This window comes from Syngnathus leptorhynchus, chromosome 5, assembly GCF_054491065.1.
Source record: "Syngnathus leptorhynchus isolate UIUO chromosome 5, UIUO_Slep, whole genome shotgun sequence".
NCBI lineage: Eukaryota > Metazoa > Chordata > Actinopteri > Syngnathiformes > Syngnathidae > Syngnathus > Syngnathus leptorhynchus.
This window is the reverse complement of record NC_141199.1, coordinates 10,509,625-10,536,584: the sequence shown is the minus strand read 5'-3', so window position 1 is coordinate 10,536,584 and position 26,960 is coordinate 10,509,625. Positions and strand designations below refer to the sequence as shown.

Genomic DNA, 26,960 nt, shown 5'->3' with positions numbered 1-26,960 from the left:
CATAGATGTGTCGCAGTGGTGGCACGAAGACAAATCCCCTTCACTGCTCAGAGTTTGTATGTTGAAATCCGGGCACTGGCATGAGTGTGAATGGCCGTTTATCCGTCTATCTGTGCCCTGCGATTGGCTGGTAACCAGTTCAATGTGTGTCCTGCCTCTCGTCCAAAGTCAGCTGGGATTGGCTTGAAAAATATTATTTCTATTCCGATTATTTCCTCTGTTTTTGTTTCCTTTTAAACATCAGCAAATTAGAGGCCGCAGAAAAAAATGGTTTGGTAATGAGGCTGGAGAGAATGTGTCCCCATTGTGTATTGTTTGCAAACTTTCACCCCATTCATCTCCAACCATAATATATTTATCCATTTTCCACTCTCATGGATTTCCTAGCTTTTCTTAAAATCTTTTATCCACCCTCAAGAAATAAGTGATGTGAATAAAACACATCCTTCAAAATGTGCTGACCCATTCCAATGCAAGGAAAGCTGCTCTGGAAGCTATATTATGTGACAGAGCTGAGCAGTGAAACACTACTGGCTGGATGTCTGAGACAGCACATCTCCAATTTGAAGCAGCCTCTCTTTCTCCATCTAACTTGAAAGTCCTTTCTTCCCTTGCTTTCATTCCTCTGTCATGGTGTCTGCCAATGCCCCTCCAAATCTTTGCATACATTTGTAACACTGGCACACTTCACTTTAGGATGAGTCAGGTTTTCAAAACCTTGTCTGCTTGTTTTTGGTCGATGATTTAAAAAGGATAGCAAGGGGTGAGGGGGGATACTCTCCCTTTGATGTGGCCAATAATGTTTGACTGAGACACTCTTGGGGCCCTATTTCGGTAGGATGGTACCCAAGCGTGAAAAAATGAGCGTGCCAGCGCAAGTATAGTCTTGCAACAACAACAAAAAGCAAGTGTATTTGTGCGTCGTGGTGGTGGGTGGGTGTGATATCCATAGCACACTCTCGACCATAGCTCAAATGCAATTCTCCAACATTTACAGATTATTTGAGCGAAACACCATCTTATCAATTATGTCTGGCTTCAGAGACCTCTCACAATTTAAAATGTTGCTCAATGTACAAAAACCGAAGTGGTGGAAAATAATATTCTAGCATCAATCAAACAAAATCAGACCATTTTTCTTCTTTAAAACTTTCATATCTAAGTGATAAAGAACTCAACACAACTTTCTAACCAGAAAAATAGGCACTAGGATGAAATGAGATAAGATCTTGAGTATTTTTTTTTCTTTCTACATTTTTAATGATGGTTAGCTTTTAGAGATGTGTGCCTTAAGTGTGGGAGTAGAAGTAACTTGGCTCATGGGGATGGGTGAGTGAGTGCCAAAAGCACGTGCAATCTGTTATGATGTATGAACACACCATTTAGCACCCTTTCCGTAAGATATTAGTAAAATATTACAATCTTAGCAGATGTACTATACACCCACCAATAGCACGCAAGGCATGAGCATCTTAACATTTTTTAGCACTTTGCAGTTCAGAGTTCACATTCTTCTAGGGTCATTTAAGCTAACCCTTTGTGGTTCTCTTGGACACTTTACCTGGAATCATCCGCATGGTACATTATTTATGCTTTGAATGTTCCTGTGCTCCAAATCTTTGACTCAGATCCCATTTTCTTTTCCGCCTGATCAGGCTCAGAGATGGTGGAGGTCCAGTGTCAGAGGTTTGAGGTGAAGAGTCCTGATGGAGAGAGAGTTCTGTTCTCTGCAGATGAAGAGGAGATCAGTATCGGCACTGAGAAACTCAGAGTGACAGGTGATTTTATCCATTCAAGCTGGAATTGTTCTTCTTGGCATTGTTCTTTTTATTATTGGGTCAAAAATACTCAACATGCATACATATCAATCCATTCATATACAAATTATATTTTCATCCATATTGTAATCCTTGAAAACGGAGTCAGTGTGTCTTATGCAGATAGAAGGAAATTATTGTTCTTTTCTTTCAACCTAAATATGTCTCTTGTATTGTTTCATAGGGTCAGAAGGAGTTGTGTTTAGCCATTCCGTACAGACATCACACGTGAGGGCAGAGCCATTCCAGGATTTAAAGTAAGTGCTCTGCTATAAATAAGGAATATAGATAATACGTGGGTCACTATCCTGCAGCTCTCCAATGTATACCTCATCTTCTGTCATTGATTTTTAACTTGCACAATCCCATTTAAAAATGTTCATGTTCCTCCACTGACAATGAGCAAACAAATGCATTTCAGAGGAAATATGACCTTGTGCATATTCAAAAAATATGTAGGGAGAAAAAGAGGTGTATCAGGACTAATGTTCTTTTTTTTTTAAACAAGCTGAAAAGGTGAACGCAAAGAATGGGAAAGGGAAGCTATTATGAACATTGCTCAACTATGTTAAACATTGGGAGGAGGACTTATTGTTCTATTACATTTATCACTTTATTACTATTATGTCAATTGATATTCAAAAAATACAAACAAAATTCTACCACCACTCCTGTATTTAAGCTATTATTGGACACAAACTCAAGTAAAAGGAGTTTTTTTATTTCCATGCTTCCTCCGTGTGACTTTTAGCTGCTTTCCACTGTGTTGACTGCCCATCACAGTGACCAGGGAGCTGGAGGCAGCTCTGATCACTTTGTCACTTGAAACGTTAAACGAGTTCTCCCAAGGATAGCAGCTGTGATGGACATTTCAGACACTTAAAAGTGAAGCACAGAGTGCTTGAGCTTAGTTGCTGCTCGTGGCAACCAAATGCTCTTTTCCAAATAGCACACTATTACAAGATTGTCACAGTTTCTGTTGTGATAATAACCACTGTAAGTTGTGGTCATAATATTCCGCTCGCTCAAAAGTATATGGGGAGGGAGACTAAAGTGCATTATGTGTGATGGTTTAAGATCTTCAAAAGAAATAATCTTGATATGGATTGATAAAGTATTGAAAATAAAAAAAACTAAAAAAAAAAACTAATGAGAAATTGTTTTGTTGCTAGTCTGTGCTGAATCAATCTCCTCTTTATAGATGGAGGAAAAAAATGCTTGTGTTTTATATAAAGGGCCTCAGCAACTGTGGCTCATCATTATAGTCAACAAGTATGCTGTGAAAAGCCACAACAAATTTCCACACTACAGCACGATTTCCCCCAGATAAACAAGTTAGTTACAAATAAGATCTATTCTGAAGCAAGGATGCACTGTACGGTATTCACTGAGCAGCAATGAAATATGAATCTTCTCATTTCCACATAACACAGACAGTAAAATTGTTATTCAACTAACCCATGAAGCATTACTCTTAGATGTCTCATTGATTGAAAACCTCTGACTCGATCGTCTGCCGAATTCATCAACTGTGGTTTGCACCACGGACTAAAGGATCATTTTCTTCCAGCTTGTTGATTTTGAAGGCCGGTATCTCAGAGGAGCACAAACAAGCATAAATAAAGCAGTCATCATTTTGCTAAAGCAATGATCATATTAAAATCATTAAGTGACACCAGAGTTTTCATTGGAAAGGAAAAGCCCTGGGTCTCGAGGGTACGGACATTAAATAAGCAACTGCATGGGGAAAGCAATACTTTGCCCGAGCGGGGAGAGTGAAATCAATAGCTGAGAACTCTCACGCCGCTGCATCGCCATGCTCGGAGACATGCGAGACAGGTCTGTGACTGTCTAATGCTTGGATCCACATCAGAGAGAAGCAAGCTGTTGCTGAGTCAGTCTCTCCCCAGCGCGATCCACACTTCCATCCTCATTCTTGTCCTGCTTCTTCTCCTCCTCCTCTCATTTAAACCCTTGATGGCATCTGAGAAGGCCCTTGAGGGAGATTTAACTCTTATGTAAGCAAAGGCGCTGATTTGAGTGAGCTCTTTGCCATTTTGCCCTTATCCCCAAGACTGTAACCTTCCATTTGCAGTTCTTCTATTTTAAATCTCTCGTGTTTCTCAAGGGCATCGGAGAGAATTCAGTCTGTCAACACAAAAAAAATACTGTAGTGCGACTCAAATTCAACAGAGTTAACATACTTTCAAAAGAAAAAACTAAAAGTTTAAAACTAAGTGCAGCTTCATGTTTGTTGACTAAAAACATTCCGTGCTCGCTTTCAAATCGAGGCTTTCGGATGACATAAAATATTATCCATGTGTTCTTTCTTTGTCGTTCGGGATTATTTACAGTCAGTTTGAACATGATTTAGTTATGATTTGACGCAGCTCACATTTTCCAACATCACAGTGAAACATATTGATCGCCCTATACTGTAGTAGCAGATTCCCTACTAGTTGAGGCCGTTCATTAAAAATGTGATGGTAGTGAAAAAACACATTTAGTTGATTAATCCAGTCTTGGGCAAGTTTATAATGCAGTGCTTCATCTTGATAGAAATCTCAAGTGAGAGAGCTCCTTTTAAGATCAGCAAAGCATCTGTAAGTTTATCAACAAATTTATCCTTTGAGGTATTTGATGCAAAAGGCTGAATTGAAAAAAAGAAAACGATATTGCATAAGCTTCTAGACTTCATTCCCTTTTTGAGGTTCCAATGTATAGCATGATATAATGCCATGTAAATTGTCATGCTCACTCCCTCTTTTTTTTAATTTCTAAAGCCATTCAGCCTATGCTCATGGGAAATCTTAGATGACTGCACAATATATATTGTTTTCATTTGAATTAAATGATCTGTGCTAACATGAACCAGGAGAGACTTGGTACAAAAAGTATGCAATTTTCCCACATGGAAACATAAGACATTGACTACATATTCTTAGTTCATAGATTGAATAGATTTTTTTTATTTTTTATGTGATTTATCCAGAATAAGCATACAGTCCTTGGTGAAGCGCATTTGCATGGGTAGACAAAACCCTTGGGGCCTTTTTTCTATATTCTGAGTTACTGTCTTTTTGATATGTCTCTTGAAAGGGCTAAACTAGCAAGTGATCTTGTTTTATCCCTCAGCCTTTTCATTCACAGTCCTGGAGTGGTGCTGGTAGATGCATAATTACTGCTAATTGCTGTCACCGAGTGTCCCACTTGTGCTGCATTAACTTATTAAGTGTTGAGCCTTCAGTAAGGCTCCACGTCCTTAGCAAATGGCAAGAGATACTGTTAAAACCAAATTGGAGACACCTAGCATTGACCTCATTTTTGCCCTCCATCTATCTCTCCATCCCACATATGGTAGGTAGTAGGTCCCTTGGACGGCGGGACCTCCGCATTACCAAATGAATATTCTTCTTTGATGTTTTAAGTTGTTTTTCTGCGGTAGGTCTCTTAAGGACAGAAGCGATTTGACTTAATGGCCCTGCATCCTGGCGGCCTACTTCCAAATCAGCCCAATTAAGAAATGTATCATTTCAAAAGAGGAAGGAGGGAGATGAGTCATCACTGAAACTCAGTCTACCTCCACTCTCTCAACCTCTGGATTGAAAAACAACAAAAGCTTATTTCAAGGTTGGAAGATATATTCAATTAATAAACATTTTATAGCTTCGAACAGTGGGAACTCGTGAGATGAGTAGCGTATAATGAGATTCTCGGCAAGTGACTTGGAACATTCAAATGGGCCAAACTCATAGGTCTAACAAATTATGTGTCTAAAATGTGTCTGAGCCCTCGCCTTTCTTTTATTTAAATAGTAGGATCTGAGGGAAAGTATTTTCCACACGATTGTTGAAGCGTTAATTTAAGCAGGTTTTTCAATGAAGAACTTGATGAAGGAATGTAGTGTAGGATGGCAAAGAGCATCACCTAATTAGCTCTTAAAAACTCAGTGAATAAGGCTGCCACTGGCTGTATTATTTTTTTTTTATTATTAAAAAGTGGGGTTCATGTCAAAGTAATTAGATATCATTAAATTTTACAATACGCCACTTTCCCTTTGAACTCTGTCCTTGGGGAAATATTCTCAAGAGTTTTGTCTAAGGCAATATGCTGTTATATGAAAATAAAAGTAGTAGTGTAGGTCAATAATGTTTATATATATTTATATATATATTTATATATATTTTACACAACTCCCAACTTCAGTGGTATTATTATTTGGTATTATTTGAAACTACGTTAAAGGGGCCTTTTTTTGTTCCCAGCGGGTCATGGCAGTGTAATGTGCTCATGGGTGGAGTTTTCATTTCATTTCATCTCCAGCATGTGGACATCTAATCATGGAAAATTACAAATGACATAAAAACTCAATTTTAAGCATATACATGGATTGGTAATTATTACCTCAGTCCGAACGTCCCCCTACATCACATAACTCACATATTGTACAGGTCCTTCAGTGATATGCAATGTAAGTTGATCATTTTGTGAAAACGAAAAAAACGTATTCATGTCTTCACTCCACTCCAAGGCGTACTCATTGCTCCTATTTTCATGGATGCATCACAGGATCTAATTTATTGTCTTTCTACTTCCTTTCACTTTTGTTGCAGTTGATTAACAAGAGTTCAGCTGCAAACTGTTTTACCAATAAATGAATATGTGAACTAAATGAACCACGGTTAGATTGCTTGAACCTGCAGAGGAGTGTGGCTAGTCTTTCACTACTGATTAAATTATCAGCTTGGTGCCCCATCAGAGGCAAAAGCATGAAATTGCCTTTTTTTTTTTGTTTTCTTGCAGACTTTACTGTTATTCATTTTACATTTAGAAAACATTTTCAAAGTTGAGGTTTGTTGTGTAAAAGCAGAGAAAACACCACTCTTTCAGCGACGGATTCAGCATAATATAAAAAGAATTTGTGGCCGCGGATTAAGACATCCGCTTAACACATTACCAATTACAATAAATGTAATTGCCAACAGTTGATGAAATGATTCAAGTGGATGGCTCTCACTTTCATTATCACCTCTGCCTCTTTCAAGGCAGACATGCAAACACAAATACACGTTTTCTCCCTAATGTGGCTTGACTCATTCGCGAGTCACTTCACTAAGCAAGAAAGGGATTGTATAACCTTTTAAAACAACTGGAGGCTTTCTCTTCTCTCTTTTTTTTGTATACTTGAAAGATTCATGGGGCAGCACATCAACCTTTCCTTTTTGCAGGTGACAAGAGCAAATCATGAGGCTTTTGGAATGCCATATTTCTTCATTTGGTTTTGATCTATCTCAAGCTATCTCAATGTCTATCTCCTTCACATTCCAGGCCTTTCTCGCTCTCATTCAGAGCTTTTTGAAAAAATTGAATATGTTTTACAGCCTTTGTGGATGCGATTGGATGTGGCAGAGGCACTGAGGCAGATGACAGTGCATTTAGCATGAAAAGGTTATAAGGTTTGTGTCCCAAATGGCAAGGTGGTGAGGCCTTCAATGGATCTGAAGACGAAAGGGCAAAAAGGATGTTACCCAAGTCTCGTGGGAAATATAAATCACAAAAGTCTTTTATGGAACATTTTTGAACAATACACAACATTCCACTGCTGTTAGATCCACTCACAACCGATGGCTACAATTTAAAAAAAAAAGAAAAAAAGAAAAAGAAAAGCTGTGTATAAGAGTGTCAGGGACACATGAATCTTGGATATTTTTAGATTTGAACATAATGAAAGTAGCAATAATTTAGTTCCTTTAAAAAATGCGCTAAAAAACAAAGCCTCTCTTGATTTAATGAGCTGAACATAAAGTCCATCCGTCCGTCTATTGCTTTGTCCATTTTTTTTACAGCACTTAGCCCCATAAGGTTCATGACTATGCTTACGTTTATGCCTTCACACCACAATTATCACCTGAATATTTTACATTAAGTTCCAAAATGGTTCTTTGACCCAAATGTGTTGGTGGCCCTCTGTTTTGCAGTCACACTGTAGTCACAGCCCTTGGAACACGTAGCAGGTTCCTTAGCAGGATGAAATGATCCCTGGGTTTAGAGGTTCATATTTAGTGCTAAAGTCTACTGTGCATCAAACAAAGGCTGGCAGTTATCTGGAGCTGGAAACAGACAGGAAGTGTTACAATCAAGAGCTCCAAAAGTTTCTCAAGAATCGCTGAACAAAACTTACTCTATATCGAGTGAAGATGTTCTGACGGCATGGTGGAGACGAAAGCCAGCTTTGAAAGCTGCCAAGTGGCTCCAGCACACTTGTGTCAAAACACACACAAACACACAAAGAAGTAGGCAGAGCTCAGGGTGCAGAGACTGCAGACTGGACAAATGTCCTGTTTTGCTTGGGTTTATCAATAAAATATGAATTGTTTGTGTATCCTACACTCTGGTAGGTCTTGTCCTATTAAATTTAAACCTAATAAGTGTAGTGTCCTTTTGTTTATATTTCCTCTGCTGAATATAAGCAACGATAAAATGTTTCACATACGCACAGTAGTCAGTCTAAAACCTGCTGGAATTCTTTCTGTTGCTCTTCTTCTCCTATGACTGCCCCTCCAGGAGACCTTGTGGATGTGCTGCTGCAGACTTTGCAGTGCATATGCCGGGTTTGATTACTTTGTGCCCTGTACTGCTCCATCCTCTTAAACGTTACATAGAAACAAACCACAATGAAGACAAAAGAAATTCATCTTATATTCAAGAACGATAATGCAGCTTTTGGGTGTCAAGCACAGTAATCATTGCCAAGTATAAGGGTGCTTTAAGTTTTCTTTTCTGGGAACCCTTTACATCTGAAAAGCCTTTAGGATAAGCAGTTATCCATAAGAGTATGTACAGTATGACGACAGACTGTACCAAGACCCAATATAAACAACCGCTGCCTTGGCTAGTATTGTTCAGACATATTTTAAATGGTGAAGATCATGAGTCATGGAGAGGAACCGTTTTCATTTACATGAATATCTCATTTCAATTCATGGTGAGTCATGAATCGAAAGAGCAAACTAATCTTTTTTGTTACTTGCATTTAAAAGTAGAACATCCACACTATAAGTTCACATGCTGCCTTAGTAGTGTACATTAATGAACTGAGACCTTGATCACTGAAAGCCATTAAAAAGCAATAAAATGGCATTAGGAGGAACCTCTTTTATACACTCACCAGTCACAACGTAATGGACACCTGCATTAGTTGTATTCCAAATGGTGCCATTAGTTTTTCTCAAAATGGTGCACTACTAGAAACAGCAAGTACATTAACAAACACCATACTAATGTTATATTCTCTGATAACGACAATCAAAATTAAGCGGTTTATTGAAACAACTCGTCTCTCTTCTGGTCAACGTCCACAGTGAGCACAATCAGACTCGCATGTGCTTATATTTAAGGTTTTTTTTGGGGGGGGGGTTTTCAGTGCTCTTGTGTTATTCCGCGAGTTTTTTTTTTTTAATGCAAAAGTAGCTCAAGGATATATTTAAACCTGTTCGTCATACTGCAAACTCCAAACCAATACTTTTTTCTTCGTTGATCAAAAGACCTATGCATCAAAGTAGTCTGAATACTTTACTCGTGGGATTGAAGTGCTAAAAAAATAGAGATTTGTCAATTTTCACAACATGCCCAATATAACACCGAGCATGATAATGTATTGGTATTTAAGAACGGGAGGTGAGGGTGTCAAAGTGACACCCGAGGCATGTGACACTTGAAAGTTCATCCGTAAAAATGCATACGCTCATCAGAGCCTCTCTGTACTCGGCTTAGTTATCAAATCAGCTATGATCTACACCTTCTTTGTCCATCAATGCATGAGTACAGGATGAAAACCGAATGCAATTGTTTGATACTCAAAAATTCTCTTCCCTGAGTGTGCCTGCTGGCACGTTTTTTATCTCTGAGCCTATAGCTGTCGAAGAAATAAATTAAGTTGGGGTTATAACCCCTTCTCAATACATCACAGTAGATACACTTTCCTAAAATCTGCTCGATCTGTAATTAGTTTGATGACACAACCATTTTCCTACCAAGAACTATAGAAATAGAAACCAATTGTTCTAGGTCAAACTGTTGCCATGACAATGTTTTAAAAGTCATGCCAGTGTGAAAAATAGAGTGGTTACCTAGCTTTAATTGTTAGTCTACAGGCTCTCTCTTCTCTGTTAACATATTCGATCTGTATGTATTTTTGTTTCTCTTCTTCATAACCTGACTGCTTTTTCCCCCATTATCTTTCACCGATCAATAAGTCAAACTCAATGTGGAGTGCTTACTTCCAAAACTTTTTATAACACTCTGAAGCACCTCGCTGCAAAGCAGTTGAACCATGTCCCGCCAATAAACCTTTTCATGACTCATCTACGCCTCCACTGCTCTCACCTGCTTCCAAACTAAATAAATTGAATTTTACTTCATATTTGTGTTGACATAGAAGTCGGAATAAAGGCTGTATTCATTTAATTATAATACATTTACCTTTTTTTTGGACTGTAAGTCCCAGGTTTTTTTTTTTTTTTTTCATAGTTTAGCCAGTCCTGTATTTTAATTATTTTATCTATCCGCCTAAAGGCAGTAGAAGTAGTTATGCATTACTGCCGGTGGCAACCTCTTTACAGCATGCTTTAAAAAAAAAAAAAAAGTGGCAGCATTGCACCAAATGTACTTGCCACCTGCCAAAAGACAGTATAAGAACAAATGAAAGCTGAAGAAGAGTCGTCATGGCAACATTCCACCAACACAATGTGCTGATAGACTAGTGGAATGGAGTTTTATGTAGAAACGCTGTGCGGATGGCTTACATGGTGCCGGTGAAGCCTCAGGGCAAAAACTTCATCTCGACAAACTTTTGCGGTCAATGTATTTGATTTGTTAGAGGTTTTTTTTTGCCAGCTCTGGAACCACTATTATGTCAAATACAGCCTCCATTGTGTTGTACTGTAACTATCGAACTTGCTCAGAAGTCTCGTTCGTCTTGCTCTGGGTTCAACACCGGTTCAAACATATCTGTGATGTTTTTCTTCTGATTCGCACCAGGTAGTCATCATGTTACCCGGTAGACATACTGTGCACACACTTTGCCGCAGAACAGCGCATGGTGAGCACCGGCTCATTTGCATGAGACAGAAATGCCTACAAGAACCCAATGCTCTTTCAGACACCGCACGATATAATTTTGTATTCTTCTGGGATTTTTAACAAAGCACGGGTCACAGACATTTTAATAAGACATCTGTTTTGATGTGTGGAACATTTACCTCCTTTGTCCCTCTTTAAAGTTATTTTTAGGTCCTTTCAATGAACAGTTTTCTATTGACTGCATTATGCTCCTTTTTGTTTGACTTCGGGGATTTCTCCTTGTCTCGTGAGCTACGGGCCTCTTCTGCGTTTCTCTTCATGTGCCAGGCAATTGCTTTTGAGCCTTCCCTTGTGTTTTGCCGGTCATCTCACCAGGCTTATTAACTTGAGTATATGTGTCTACAGTTGTCATAGTTTGTATGCTTGTTTCATTTTTACTGTGCATTTTTTATTCTTGCCTACACTTGCCGCTGCTGTCTTTTTAACCGCCCACTGTGTCAGAAGTTGTTCATCACATGATTATGATTATACAACTCATAGTTATGTCAGATTATTGATGTTGGAGAGAGGAACGAAACACTAAGACAAGTGTTTTTTTCCACCAGCTAATCAAAAGAAGAATGCTTTCATAATAATAACCTCTCAAACCTGATGACCAAGAAAGACCCATTTCCAATTTTTGTTTTGTACTTGCGTTGGAAAACAAAATGAAAACATCTCCTAGGGAATCTTCTTGCTTCTCTGCTTATGGTGCAAATTGTCCAGATAAAGTGGAAACCCCATCTTTCCGACTGAGCCTGAGGATAAACAATTTGTCGACTCCGGGGACCTTAACTATTGATGAACATTAGGATGATAATGCCAGCAATCCCCCTTATGGCCACGGATTGGACACAATGCATTAGGTTAATCTGCTTGTTGCCTTGTTTTATTTCCCGCCTCACTCACCGAGTAGAGTTTAAGGAACCAGAGAAAGCGTCTCAGAGCAAAATGTATCTCGACAAGTGTCCCGGTAGCAAAGCGTTTTTCCGATTTGATTTTATTGTGAATGTACTGTTTAATTTATTATACTCCCCCGTCATCAATTGTAATTCCCTCTGCTTTGCCAAAAAGACCTTTTATTCAATTTCATTTGCCAGCTTACCCTTGAGCGAAACAGTAGCACTTATCTAATGCCACTACTCTGTTTAATCTTCTCATATTGTTTTCAACTTTGTGGCAAGCGCTACTGACCTTGCACGCTTCAAGGAGCGCAACACCAACTGCATTCTTTGCTCTTTCGAGCATTTCCGAATGTTAAATTTTTTTTTCGTATTCTGCGTTCACATCGAGTTACAGACAGTATTTTGAAACACGGGCAATACAAGGATGCTGTGTTTCTATTTTTGCATTCATTGTATGAAGTTATCCTTTGAAAGCCTTTTTAGCACTATAATTACTGGGGATATGCTGTTCATCAAAATGATCTACTTGAAGCACACTTAAAATCATCTATACATGTGGGATTGTTTACCCATTGCTGCTCTAAATATTAGAAGGGCAAACAATTTCATAGGTTTCTGGTAGCCTCTCTCTCTCTCTCTCTCTCTTTCTCGCTCTCTCGCTCTCTCGCTCTCTCGCTCTCTCGCTCTCTCGCTCTCTCTCTGTCAGAGTTGTCCAATGAAAAGAAATATTTACAAAAATGTAAGACATGTAGCTCATTTTTGGGAAGTTCTGCAAATATGTGGCACATGATTTTTGCGAGAAAGTATTTGAGGAAATTCATCAGGTTTTACCAATACAGAAAAAAAGTTTAATTAAAGTTCAACATGTTTTAAGCCTGTGAATTTTTGATCAGCCAATTCTATTTTTCGTTTTGATCATCATTCAGTTCTGCTAATTATTTTTGCTTTCAGTGTAAGATCAATTTGCCTCTCTCTCTCTCTCTCTCTCTCTCTCTCTCTCTCTCTCTCTCTCTCTCTCTCTCTCTCTCTCTCTCTCTCTCTCTCTCTCTCTCTCTCTCTCTCTCTCTCTCTCTCTCTCTCTCTCTCTCTCTCTCTCTCTCTCTCTCTCTCTCTCTCTCTCTCTCTCTCTCTCTCTCTCTCTCTCCCTCTCTCAGTGGGTTTCGTATACTATGAATGACCTCACCAATGACCGTAATAGTTGGCTGACATTGCTTAATGCACCTTCACATTGTGAACTCAGCCATGGTGAAATCCACCATTTGTAAGAGTGTTTTTTGTTCTTTTTTTTCTCAGGCTTGAGTCTCCAACTCGGACGCTAACCCTGGAGGCACCTCGAGGTGTGGAGATCAATGCTGGAGTTGGAGACTTAACGGCATCATGCAGGAAAGACCTCCTGCTGCAGTCCTCAGAAGGAGAGGTGAGTAGTAGTATACAGTATTTAAAATGAGATAATCCTTTATTGATCCACACAGAGGAATACAGAGGATTTGCATGACCCAGTCTGCAATCGATCAGCCTTTCTACTATGTCATGAAATTTATGTGTGATGTCTGTGTTTATCTCGTCTGGTTTGTGTGCTTTTATATACGAGACAGTATAGGACCCGCCTTCATTAAAGTACCTTGCTGGGCTAATGAGCATCATCAATCTAGTGACCTTGTCCTTTTCTTCTCCCCTCCTCTCTTGTATTTGGGAAAGTGACTTCATTAAAGCTACTCTGATGAGCTTGGCTGTCATCTGCTGCCGTCATGTGTGTGTGTGTTCTATTAGCCTGCTATCTTACTGTCTGTCTCTTTGAATAACAGCCTGCCACATGGGAGCAAGAGCTCATGCTCCGCCATTGTCAGTGTATGTGTGTGCGTGCGAGCGTGTGCATGTGTCCACTAGAGCACAGTGTGTCATTAGGTCTGTAATTAACAGAAGAATGCCTCATCCATTGGACACACTGTCAGGTTCCATCATACATGGAATACACTTTCTCCTTGTTTCTTGCTCTCTCCTACAAGCACACGCCTGTGCACACATGCGCATAATATCAAAAGTCTTAGAGAACAAGCATGATGATCCTCTTCAAAGCGCATTTTTCGTTTCCTCCTTCCCACCAGCCTCTTGGAATCCTTTCAGATCCCCTCACATGCGCTTCTCACACCTCTTGTCTCTACCCTCTGACCTTTAATCAGGACGAATACACCAACTCATCCCTGTATCTACAGAAAAGTGTTGGACTTAAATTTAGCATGCGGTGAGAGCACCCATTGATTTATTGGGTTTTTCTTTTTTTATATCGTTGACCCGAGGGGTGTCACGGTAGTGGAGCCAATCCCAGCTGACTTGAACAAATTCAGACTGATGATGTATTTTTAGGCGGCGGGAGAAACAATGCACTGCTGGAGATGCTCAGCCCACAGTTTGGAAAAACCTCTTTTACGTGTTCTCCTCCTCCATCCTCTCAGTCTGTCATATCTGAGTAACCCAGCCTATCTAATTAACTTTCCTCTGCCAGGGTTGTACATCAGCATGACTGTCACTTTATAGGAAGAAGGAGGGGACTTTTTTTGCCTCTTTTGTGTCAGTTCTCTCTGTCTTTGCATTTCATGCATTCTTTTGTCCTCTGTTCCCTTCTCATCCATTATCTCTGTCTCTCATTCTCTTTCTTTCCGTCTCCCTGTCGTGCATGCATTAATGGATGTCTCCCAGGAAGTGAACAATAACATGAATGATAAAGCTGGCTTACGCAAGGATTGGAGCAAAGTTTGACACCAAGGCTCTACAAATGAATGAATGGATGAATGCTAGCATGAAGGACATATTCTATGATGCCTCTTGAACTTGTCAATCTTTACACAAGTTATGTGTATGGGGTTGGCCATATAAATCAGTCAAGAAGCGTTGGCACGTGATTATTTATTTATTTTTTATTTTTTTAGAACACCACCACATGCCAAAATGGGAGCACAGTTTGATGCAATAATTCCGGATCTCAAAATGACATGAGCGATGTGCTGAGACTTCCAAAGATTTTACGCATTGAGGTCTGATTAGAGCATATAAAACTTCTATGTCCATTTGCCAATTGAAAACATGTAAAATTGGATTTGAAAGAGTGTTTTACATCCAGGGGGAAATTCTTCCGAGTCTCTCTTTTGACTATTTGGCTAATTTTAGCCATTGAAACCAACAATTAACGTGGTGGGGTGAGTCAGTGGCTGATGATGTGATGAGAATGGGCCGTAAATAGTAATCTAAGAAAGTAGAAACAAGGGCAAACGGACAGTTTCTTTGTGATGATGACATTGAGTGTGGTGAAAATCAAGTCAGCTTCAATGTAATGGTTCTATTTTCTTGGCTTAATGAAACCTGAATGACTTCGAATCTCAAGCTACAGTTTAAGGGAAGCGGCACCAGCACACCATTACATGTGTTGCCTCATCCTCAAATCAGCTCACCCAAAATGGAATCACTACTGTGTGTTAATCGAAGCCATTTTTCATATAAGCGTACAGCACACAGATCCCGTAAAGGGTATCTTATCCATGATCTACAATTCCTTTTTACATGTTCCAATATTAATTTGGACTGACTGCAAACCCTGTCAAATGAACAGTGGCAAGCTGATGATGAAAGAATGTAAGGGGCGGATGGAATGAGTGGGAGGTGGAGGACTATGGCAGCAAATAGATGTTTCTGTCGATTTTGTGGGACAAAATAAAAGTGTGTGGGACAGCAAGGCTTAAAGCCAAATCAATGTTGTCAGCAGCTGGCATTTAAGAAGGGGCCATTAAAGTTTAGAAAGTTTGGAAACGCAGTACTGGAATTAGGGCCAAATGGGCTAAAGGTAGAGGCCAATGGGTTCCATTAAAATTAGAGTTGGCGGGTCCTCTCATTATTTTCCTTCACTTTTGTTTTTTTGTGCTTAATATGTCTTACTCTCACCAATTCCAATTGTCTCCTTGATAAATTCATTACCATTCTATCATACAGTGGTAATAATAATAATAATAATAATAATAATTATTATTATTATTATTATTATTCAATGTTTCAATGTATTAAAAATATATAGTCCATTCTGAGATGTGGGTTGTTTTAATTTCAAAACAGTCTTGACATTGAAAAATTGTAAATATAATTAATTTGTTCAAGGCTCAAACTAATATCATAAAATATTTTCTTAACGGTATGGGAATTTAAGTAACATTTCATAACAATCATAGAAGAGAAATTAGACATTCTTTACCGGTACATCATATCATTACTACATTATGATGACGTGTTTTCCTCCTTGTGCTGTTTGAGAGGTTAATAATGGAAATATTTTATTCATGTTACTGTAGGGCTTGGTGAAACAATGTCAAGGCTCATCAAGACTAGCTTGGAGGTGTTTGCTCGACTGAGGTGTTGTGTTTTGGCTGCTCCGCTTCTGTTTGTCCATTAACCTGTGAGCAAAGCAGCAGAATGTTGAATGAATAAAAATGCTGGAAGGATTTGTACACAGTCACTGGGGCTCACAATGGCAATGACTCGTTCAAACTGAACTGGCTCACACAAATTAAAAGCGCAAATAGACTATAGATGTATATATATATATATGTGTGTGTGTGTGTGTGTGTGTGTGTGTGTGTGTGTGTGTGTGTGTGTGTGTGTGTGTGTGTGTGCGTGCGTGCGTGCGTGCGTGCGTGCGTGCGTGCGTGCGTGCGTGCGTGCGTGCGTGCGTGCGTGCGTGCGTGCGTGCGTGCGTACAGTATAGCATTGTTCTTTGTGTATGTGAAGTGTGTGTGCACATGTGGTCAAGCAGACTGGTCATTCTTTCTGTCCTTTAGTGTGCCAATCATTTAGTTTGTTGTCAGCTTCAATTCACTGTCTGTACATTCAGTTCGCCAAATGGTCTGTGTAATAGACTCAGATGGTGTCACCACCTCGCACATGTTAGTGTTGTTGGCTTTGTGCTTGTGGGTATGACAATTTGTGGCAACTTGACCTGACGGTCTGCAAAGGCAAAGTTTGAACATTGTGTGCAGAATTATTTCTGGTGAACACTTGCAAATGCTATTGTTTAGTGTGGAGTCTTCACAAATGTTAAACGGATTGAATCATTTTTCCTAGAGTCGCCTATTTCATATGGATGGATGGATGGATGGATGGATGGACGGACGGACGGACGGACGGACGGACGGTTGACAAAAAAAAAAAAATAATAATAATAATAATTAGTTGTGGCCCAAGCCTTTCCTTGGACATTAAGGAGTATGCAGTTTGCGGAATCCCGTGTAATCATACAGGGATTGTTTCAAAGATGATGTTAATAATTTAAAACCTTTGAGACCATTTGAAATGTTCTGGTTACCCACGTATCTTGATCCTGGTTAATAGCTGATGGATGTTCTGCTTTTAACTACACTGATATTTCAAATGCGATTGGAATTGCAATTTTGCTTCACTTCATCTTGCAGAAACAGTGAGACAGTGCGGATGTACGTAGATGTGTGTGTTTTTTAAACAGATCAAGATGTGCCCCGTCAGCCAGAGTGAAATCATTAGTTAAACTAATTGCTTCTCAAATGTGATTCCTCACTTGTCCAATCTCTCTCCATCAAGTTGTCGGCCTCTCTTTGTATTTCCCACCTCCTACTGCATACACTCAAAAAGATGAACTAGCAGGTTTGTAAGTATATGATTGAAATGTATGAATTATTGTTTTCAAAAAATGCATTTGTTTTCATTGGCTGAATATGATATCAAGATAGTCCAGGGAATTTGTTTAATTTATGTCGACCCGATGACTCTAATATGCTTCAAATTCAGGAGAATCACTTTACAAACTTAAAATCTTTTCATCTCTTCAATTTGACCAGTAGGTAATTAATAAATATAGACTCTGATTTATTTAGCTCGAGGTTAGCAAAAGAAAATGTATTGTCACAAAGACATTTTGACATGTCAAAAATGTTTGCTGACAAGAAAAACAGTTTGCGAACCATTAAAACGAACATCTGATGAACATCTTTGCGATTGTCAACCTTCACTACGTTCACAAACACTCGCAAATCTTTGCTCCTCAGGGGGATATGGGTTTTAGTGATCACTTTTGGTCTTTTCATCATTCTTACTGTCAATCTGTTCTAATTTGTAATTTATTTCTTTTGTTGGCTCCCCCAGACAATTAATGTTACGAGCTCAAACCATCTTCTTAAATCCTTTGTGTTCCCAGATCTTTCTAGACGCAAACACCATCCGGCTGGGCAACATTCCCCTTGGCAGTGCGGTGGACCCACTGGAAGGTGCTGCAGCAGGTACCACCTACACCAAACAGACAGGTGTGTACGAACTGTGTGCCTGCGCCAACGGCAAACTCTACCTATCACCTGCTGAGAAAGGCTCGACCTGCCAAACAACAAGTAACTTTTGCCTCTGGAGCTGAAAGCAGAAGGCGGACATGAAAGTGAAAAACAATGGACCACAGGAGAGAAGCTAATGCTAGCCAACAAACTGAATCAACACGGATCATAAGTGGTGGTCAAGCTATTGCAAGCCAAAAGACCAGTTGTCTTAGACTGTATTCTGGCAAGTCATATAAAATGGAAAAGATCTTGGCAGCACCAACCACCATGGCCTGTGGATTTCTGTCAAGACAGTCCCAACTAAAGAACTGCATCAGGGATGAGAGAGAGAATCGACTATCAGCTCAGTTACCCACCAAATTGGAGTGTGCCAGTACAACATGTTAGTCAGAAGAATGGAAGAATTTGGAGGAACTGACAAAGGTATTTGGTGGAACTGACAAAGTGTGTTAAAGATGTCACACTAAGGACACGGATGTCAAAACCGTACTATGTCGGACTATGTGATACAATGTTCGTGTGGCTGACAAAAATGGTCATCGGACAAAAACAAATGTTGAAAGAAAGTATAGTGCTCATCAAATGATCAAAAAGCTAACGGTATTGACTGCAACCTCACCAGCAGGAACACAGACAAGGACCGTGGGTCAACCTCAGCTGAGGATCATGTGTTTAAGCTGTAGGTAACTCCCACTTTTGGTTTCATCTAGTGGGAAGCTGAGGCTAGCGACTGGACCAAGTTATACCAGAAAGGCCTTCCCTTTCCTACCCTGCTGGTATTTTCACCCAATTGTTATAGTACGACTGAAGCCCACACCCCCCCCCCCCTCACACTCGCCCCTTTCAGTCGCAAAATAATGTCACAACAAAACTAGACCCTTTTCATACCTTATCTATTATTTTGGTTTGTATCTAAAATGTCTTCAAAAAAACAAATCTTTCTTTTTTTAAATGGCCAGGCTCAGGTTACCAGCAGCAGACAAATAGTGTTATGGTGTTGGTTTGACCGCCACACTGGGGCAACAGTACAACTAGTTCAGGTCTCATAATGGAATGGTTGTGTTTACACTTGTAATTTGGATTTCTGGTCTGGACAAACGTGGAAAAAGACATATAATAAGATACTGATTGATTTAACGTTCACACCAGCAAGAATAAACCTAAAAAATGACGATGACTATACTGACCCAATATAGTTATCAAGTCATGTTTGTGAATTATAAAAGACAAAGATGTAAATGTTTTGGAAATTTGAGTGTCTTAACAAAAAATACAGCTTGTTACCAAGCAACCTTAAGTACAGTGTGAACACAACCTAAGAGTCATCCTGTATTCCCTTTTTCCACCAATTTAATTTCCTCTTATTTTTTTTAACAATGTTCAGTTATTCTCAGTTATATTTCTAAGCTTTCTTCATTTTAGTGTTTTACTACTTCAACCAGTGAGAAATCATTATATTGCCATCACTCGGCACTTTTCAGTTACATTTTTTTCATTTTCATCAGTTGCTCATCTGATATTCTTCAACGCTAAATTAACAAAAGTCTTGGGACTCCTCCAAAACTCTTTTACTTGGTGGTAGGACTTGATACCCGAATCTTAATTCTTCATCTTACCAACACATTTTAGGCAGTTCTATGCCGACGTTGTGGGACTATTTGAGAAAAACCCTTTTCTGTAGCGGCACGTCGTGGTCAAGCAACCTTCATGTGGAAGAATTCAACACATCAAACCCCTTTTGGATAAATTGTGTAGAGGCTCCTTCGAGTCTTTCCAAGAGAGTGACAGTTTTTTTTAGCTTCAACTCCATGTTTTTTGCCATCTTGGTTGTGTTGGCTAGATGTCCCAATATTTATGTCTTCATTGTGGCTTTTGGAACATGTTACATTCATCTTCGCTGACCTTTGAACAGCTCTGCAAACTAAAAGAAAACAACAAAAAAGATTCCACAATAATATTTTGTGATTTTTTTTTTTGGTTTGTTTTTAATGATTTAATGATTTTTAATGAAAATGTGTGATGTGACTGATGAGTAATCTAGGTGTCATCCCCCAACCCCTGAAGGGCAATGAGCTGAATAAGTATGTGCTCGGTAGGACTAAGGCCCCAAGGCTGACTGATTCTGTTTTTTTACAAAGCGATACACAGGTGCCTTTGCTGCTGTTGGTAAAAGCACATCCCAGTCTGGACGTTCACACTCCGCTTAGTGGACATCTGCAAGTGTCAACCTATTTTTCGACCTACCTACCTACGTACCTACTTCCTATTTTACCCCCACCCCCTGAAAACACACACCACCCAACCAACTTTCCTACTCGGGTTTGTCGTTGCAGTATATCCAATGAAAAAAGAGAACTATCCAATCCTGGTTTTAAGTTGTTTGTTTTCTGACTTGATTTTACTCTTGATAAAAAAAGCACAAATGATGCCATGTATATACGTAAGAATACCAATAAAATAACACAATAAATAAAGATATTCTTTTTAAAAATAGTCTTGTGCATGTGAGTTTAATTTTCTTGTTTCCTCACTGCATGACTGCCATATATGGAACACAGTCGACATAAACTAGCATTAAGGTCCAGTAAGTCTAACAAACGTTCTCAAATGTTAAGACAGTGAGTGGGCTGGGGTCTCTTTTTTGGATGGTAGATTTATTTTTATTTTATTTTTTTGCAATTAGACATCTCTCACTGTACCACATACAGTACAATATTCTGAAACGTTTGAAATACTTCACTTTTCAATCAAAAGCCAAATGTGGGTCCCTCCAGCTCTAAGTGGCAATCACCATGACAAGTGGAGCAAGATAACACATAATAGATGCTCGAGGAGCCCAAAGTGCCGGTTTTCGTGGAAACTGTCAGGCAATTTAAAATATCCTGCTAGTATGAAATAAATAGGTAAGGTGATGGTCATTCAAGATTCAAGAGTTTTTATTCGCCATGTTTGAGCGTGCCAAACAAGGAATTTTACTTCGGCACATCACAGCCTCTGTTCAACATTTATGTGACTAACAACACTCAGGACATGAAAAATGACAAATATTCTCAAGCATCCCCTGATCTTAAACTTCCAGGAGGGCAAGGAAAAATTCAAAACTCCTACTAGGGGAAATGAGAAACCTTGAGAAGAGATGGGAGGGTCCCTTTTTCAGGACCATGTTGCTGGCAAATCAAGCACTAACCAATATGCGTGGTGATTTCATGGGCCCTACACTGAAAAAAGTATATAACAGCTGTTTAATGTTTTGTTTTTACTTCAAATAGTTCAAAGTATTAATTTGTTACTTGCAATTATGTGCTGTTTGAATAACATTGCTTTGCCTATCATTCCGATGCATTTGTAACAATTCTGAAAAATTCAAATGGCAATTTTAAATTTTAGAAACAAATTCAGATTTAATTTTAATTGTTCTATTTACATAAAGGTAGTGATGGGAAGATGAAATTTCAAACGTGATTCATGGACCAATTGTTTTTCTTCACTTCAACATTGTACTGAAAGCACACTGACTCGCCATTTCTCAAACCCCTTTTAAACCATCAGTGCCATCTAGGGGAGTCAGAAAAATACCCCAACTGGTTCTTGAAGCAAATATGAGGCTTTCTTTTCCCTTTACTACATAAAAAAGTGGGGGTTTTCAAAAAGATTCTTTTATATTATGTGATGAATCCAACATAATTATTTCAAATGTGTACAGGTTTTGATTTGCCTTAAAACATAAGGTATTACTTGAAGGTAACATTTTCTTAATTCCATCAGGTGTTTCTACTGAATTGATATTCATTTTTGTGATTTGTGTGCCCCAGTGGCCTAATGGACAAGGCACTGGCCTCCTAAGCCAGGGATTGTGGGTTCAAGTCCCATCTGGGGTGTTCTTCATTGGTTAATTCTGTTGGGTGTTAAAATGGTACAATCTGCTCAGTGGCCTAAACTAGGGTCTCTGGGGTCAAGTCCTGTATGGAGTTTTATCCTTTCTCTGTTTAGTGACCAGATGAGGCCCTTCGGTGCCATCTCTTCCTTGATTGGTAGTCCTTTGGGTGTTTGTATTGAATTCCTATAACGTTTTCCAAGTTTTATGTGCCCCAATGGCCGTACTTAATAGATAGGACACTGGCCTCCCAAGACAGGGATTCTCGGTTCAAGTCCCATCTGGCGTGTTCTTTGAGGTTTGGTAAATTCCATCGGGTGATCATTTATTCATTGAATTATCCCAGTACAACATTTTTGGAAAGACAAAGTCATATAGTTCTTTTACATTATACTAAGTAATCCCAGTAAAACTGTTGACCATGTAATATTATTGTGATAATTAATTTGGTGAGCACTCTGTCATCCATTCATGATAACTACGCAATCTAGGCTTCTCACAATGGGACTATAGAATAGATTGCAGTACTAACACCCACACCTCCTTTTATCATTTTTCTCCACAGGAGGTGTTATAAAAGAAAAAGGGGGGATTTTCTTTAAGCAAACGACCCTCAGGAGGCCTGTTATAGTGGGAGTTAATCCCGTTGTCAGGGGTATCAAAGTAGCACGGACATAAAGGTGATAGTGAAACAGTCTGTTCTTATTTAATTACTCACTTTCTACAGGATTTATGGCCCTCTGCATGTTTTTTTAATGCAGATATAATTTTCCCAATTGCTTGTAACTCTCCTTTTGAAATTTAGAACCAATTACTTGTGCATGTAATGGTAAATGGGTCATGTTAGGTATCTCCACTATTGGCATCTGTCTGGATTGTTTGTAAAAGTGTTTTTGATATATAAATTTCCTTAATACTTCAATAATTTCAAATCCCATTAGCAAATCTTGTATGTCCAGAATGAAATGCCAAAATTGACAAACTTGCTGAACAACCATGTGCAACACAATGCAGATTTTATTGATTATTATCGGGGAAAGGGGAAATGGGAGGCTGGATTGCTGGGGTAGCTGGTTGCAGTGCAGAATCGTGATCAAGTGGTCAGGATGGGTGGCGTTTCGAGCCAATCAGGTCAGTATAAGGTCAAGGTTGGCAACAGGAGTCAGCCGGGCAGAGAACAGTGAGCACAGGGGTGGCATCATGGACAAACTGACAGAGATTCTTCTTCTTTTGGATTGTCCAGATTGTTGGCTACCTAACGGGGCATTACCGCCACCTACTGTTCCAGATACTGGGTCAGAGCATAAACTCACAATCTAAAAATCTACCTCCCACTAGCTATTACACACATATTTTAAGAGAGGGGACACAAAATAAAGTCAAAGTGTGTGTGGGGGGGGACACCTAAATCTATATTCTCTCATATAACCCTGCCACCCTCAAGAAACCCCAAACTGGCAGTATGCTGGAAGTACAGGGTTAAAGTAGTGCCGCTGATTGCAGGGGCGGGGCTGAGAATGATTTGCATCAGGTAAAGTTACCGGTTGGGAGGCAGGTGGTGCAGGCGTTTGACAAAAACCACTTCCAATGTTTCTTGTTTTTGAAAATACCAAGAGATTATCATTTGGTCACCGTTGTTTATGCCACAATGCACTGTAGAGCAATCATCGTACTCGATACGTGTGACTTTCAAGAGGATGACAACAGAAACGCAATGGAAAAGTGACTTAATTGCTAACGTATTTGCAGCCATTACTTTACTTTGACAGCTAAGAGGGAAATGTGTCAACAGATCAAGGTAAGACAATACATCATTATACTGACCCATTAAGAAAGTATTTGATTTAACTTATGCCTAATTCACCTATAAATTTATAAAGAAATAAAATGAGGGACTTAAAAGGGCAAAGATGGAGCCAAAATCCTTCATCATGTACCTGATCCTGATCTCACGAGGAAGACAAATTGGAAACAGAGACATGGCTCTTGGGACTGCAAGGAAATTAAATACTGACTTCAGTAGGCAGACACACTCAATCACACAGCTCTTTTGTTAAAAAAATACTTGAGAATTAAATCCCCTACTGCTTTCCAAGCAAGCATCATCGCTCTTGTAGTTTTTTGTGTATGACAGAGGACAGGTCATGCACACACACATTTGTTTAACGGATGTAAAAGATATCATTTAGGGGAACTTTGTATTTTTGAAAATCTATTTTATATATGAATAATTTAAATGTGCCCTTGTGGTAAACTGAATTTTTGGATCAGGAAAGTTGTCATCATTACTCACGACAGAAAAATAAGGCTGTTCAGTACTTAGTTATTTTTATTTTAGAGTTGACAACAAAGTTCAGTCACTTACTAGAGAGGAAACAATTATAGTTATTCTCTTTCCATTGGTTCACACTCTACTCACATCCAGCTATCACATGTATATTTTTCTATCTTTTTATGACAACTATACAGTCGAGATTCTTAATGTCGTTTGTGAAATAAATTTTTTGCTTCACGGAATTTTGTTCAGCCAATATACATACTTGTGATTGCTCTTATCGCCCAGCCATAATTTTTTAATAATTTTGACTTGTTTCAGACAAGTTAAGGTTAAGATATATTTTTTTAATATTTGTAAATAAAAATAATACTTTATATACCTTACCTAACTACAAGTATCTTTATTTTGAAGATGAATAAGACTATTGTATTCCATGTGCAAAACAGCAAGCCTATATCTAAGTGCGTGTGTGTGTACATGCATGTGTGATGTTTTGGCCCATGACAGATAAGAATTAATCATGGTCTATACCATATGGTGTCCGCGTTTCGACAAATTCCCCCAACAGGTAGGGTGCCTTCCTCAAAAGCAAGGACGCATACATCCAGCTGAGCCCTTGAAATTGCACACAGACGGGGAGTCGTGTGAGATGAAACAAAATGATACCTCCATTCTCAATTTAGAAAATGCACACGTACTGACGGTACCATTTCTTATCCTCTTTTGATTAAGTCCATTTCTACATGTATTTGTATTCAGGTGTGTTAGAACATGAGCATTCGAGACCTTTGTACCGCTGATATTGAGACACAAGAGGTGGACAAGAAGACAAATTAGCACTCAAGCTGACAACTGGCATCCTCCCTTCCAATTAAAATTAATGTTGGAAAGGCTCAGCAAAAAATTAATATGCCATGTCTGCATAAAAAGCTTTCATAATGGTGCAGGCCAACATTGAGCCTAATTATGGAGAAAAGGAGGCTTTGATTCAATAGTCTTTATAAGGTGCTTAGTTTTATGTTAACGCTGAAACATTGCTTTTGAAAAAGTAAGGAGTGAACTATCCAAATTAAAAATATTTCATTCATCTTTCACTTAAATAAAACAAATAGCATACATGCATACATACAAAAAGGAAATTTGTCATAAGTTTTACTCTCAAAGGAAAACAAACAGTTTTCATGATTGTTCAGATTCTGAAACGATCCAAGTTCAAAATGTAAAGGTGGTCAACTTGTGACTTGAGCTGCAGTGCCCCCTGATCTTCTAATGCGCTGTAGGTGTCTGGATGAACACTTTTTTTTTTTTTTTTTTTTTCTTCTCCTGTCTTCCCAGTGGTGACTATGTCGTGCTGACAGAATATTTGATTGGGTGGGCTAGCTGTCAGCATAAGCGACACTTGGCCACCTCTTGCTATAAAGTGGCCTCAAACCTGCGAGATGGGCCCAGCTTTAATAAGGCTGCACTCCCACCGTGCATCAATTTTCTTTTGCTTGCCAGTGCACATATCACGATGGATGGTGTGTTATACATTCAGCGCCTGAAAGTTGTGGGAAATTAACAGGAGCACCTTTTCCTGCTTGCTACAATATCCCTTCCTTCTAACACTTTTTAGGTCACCGTTGAAATCATATTCCCAATTAATTATGTCGCGAACGGGTGTTTGGCCAGGAGATCGTGACCCACTAACAAGAACATTCTACATAAACCAAGATTTTTTATTATCAGTATTCCACTGCAAACCATAGTGGCAACTGTTTCCAAACATGTCAGACTTTTAGCCAGCATTATTACTGCTCCTCATTAAAATGTATCTATGTTTGCCCTGTTTGTCTAAAAAATGTGGTGTTTCTGTTTTGAAACCAAAAATACTTGTTAATTGCCTTATTGCTTAGATGCATGTTTAGGGTTTCTGTCAGCCTGCAAATACGTACACCGATTGGTTATGAGTGGGTGTATCTTGTAAAATGCAATTGCTTTGCCTTCTCAGTTTGCTTTTATCCGCTTATGTGCTGTGTGCTGATCAACAAACAAAAATAAGATTACAACATTTATTTATTATACAGGTAAAGGACAGAAGCCCACTGTTATCAAATATTATGACTTCTTATTGTGATGATTAGATTAATGTGGTCCTCAATGGAAAATAGAGATATTATTTCTATTAAACTAAATATAGATAACTATAGCGGCTCGGGTAGCTCGTTCGCCTCACAGTTAGGAGGGTACGGGTTCGATTCCACCTCCGGCCCTCCCTGTGTGGCGTTTGCATGTTCTCCCCGTGTTCGCGTGGGTTTTCTCTGGGCACTCTGGTTTCCTCCCACATCCAACATCGCTTGGTAAAGTCTCTGGATAAATTCCAAATCACAGAATAAACTTTCAAAATGAGTAAAGCATTATTCCACAAGGTTGTTGATTTACTTACTTCACTGTCGATCAAAGAGGGACTCGGCCTCATACACTTCATCCAATTGTCATGCAGAACCTGAGCGTCCGGCCCAGTTTGATAGAACTATTCATCAACCTGACCTTGATTTTTTTTTTTTAAATAATGGTGCTAATACCATGTTAGCTCCCCTTTCATTGCTGAGATGATCTTATTTTTCTCTCGTCTGGAAGTCTGGATTT

General features: G+C 39.0%; 1 protein-coding gene and 1 non-coding gene across 4 annotated transcripts in view; both read left to right on the top strand.

The window, feature by feature from the left end:
* Positions 1–20,636, top strand: part of sgcz (sarcoglycan zeta) — a 161,360-nt gene extending 140,724 nt beyond the window's left edge. For all 3 annotated transcript variants that reach the window (XM_085913017.1, XM_085913018.1, XM_085913016.1), the window contains 4 exons: positions 1,656–1,778; positions 2,002–2,074; positions 13,136–13,259; positions 18,051–20,636. In XM_085913017.1, the coding sequence (XP_085769143.1) occupies positions 1,656–1,778; positions 2,002–2,074; positions 13,136–13,259; positions 18,051–18,260 (530 nt within the window). In that variant the 3' untranslated portion in view covers positions 18,261–20,636. The remainder of the gene's footprint in view (positions 1–1,655; positions 1,779–2,001; positions 2,075–13,135; positions 13,260–18,050) is intronic.
* Positions 20,637–21,985: 1,349 nt separating this feature from the next.
* trnar-ccu (transfer RNA arginine (anticodon CCU)) lies at positions 21,986–22,058 on the top strand. Its single transcript has one exon. It is a non-coding gene; the product is annotated as a tRNA-Arg (tRNA).
* Positions 22,059–26,960: the final 4,902 nt, after the last annotated feature.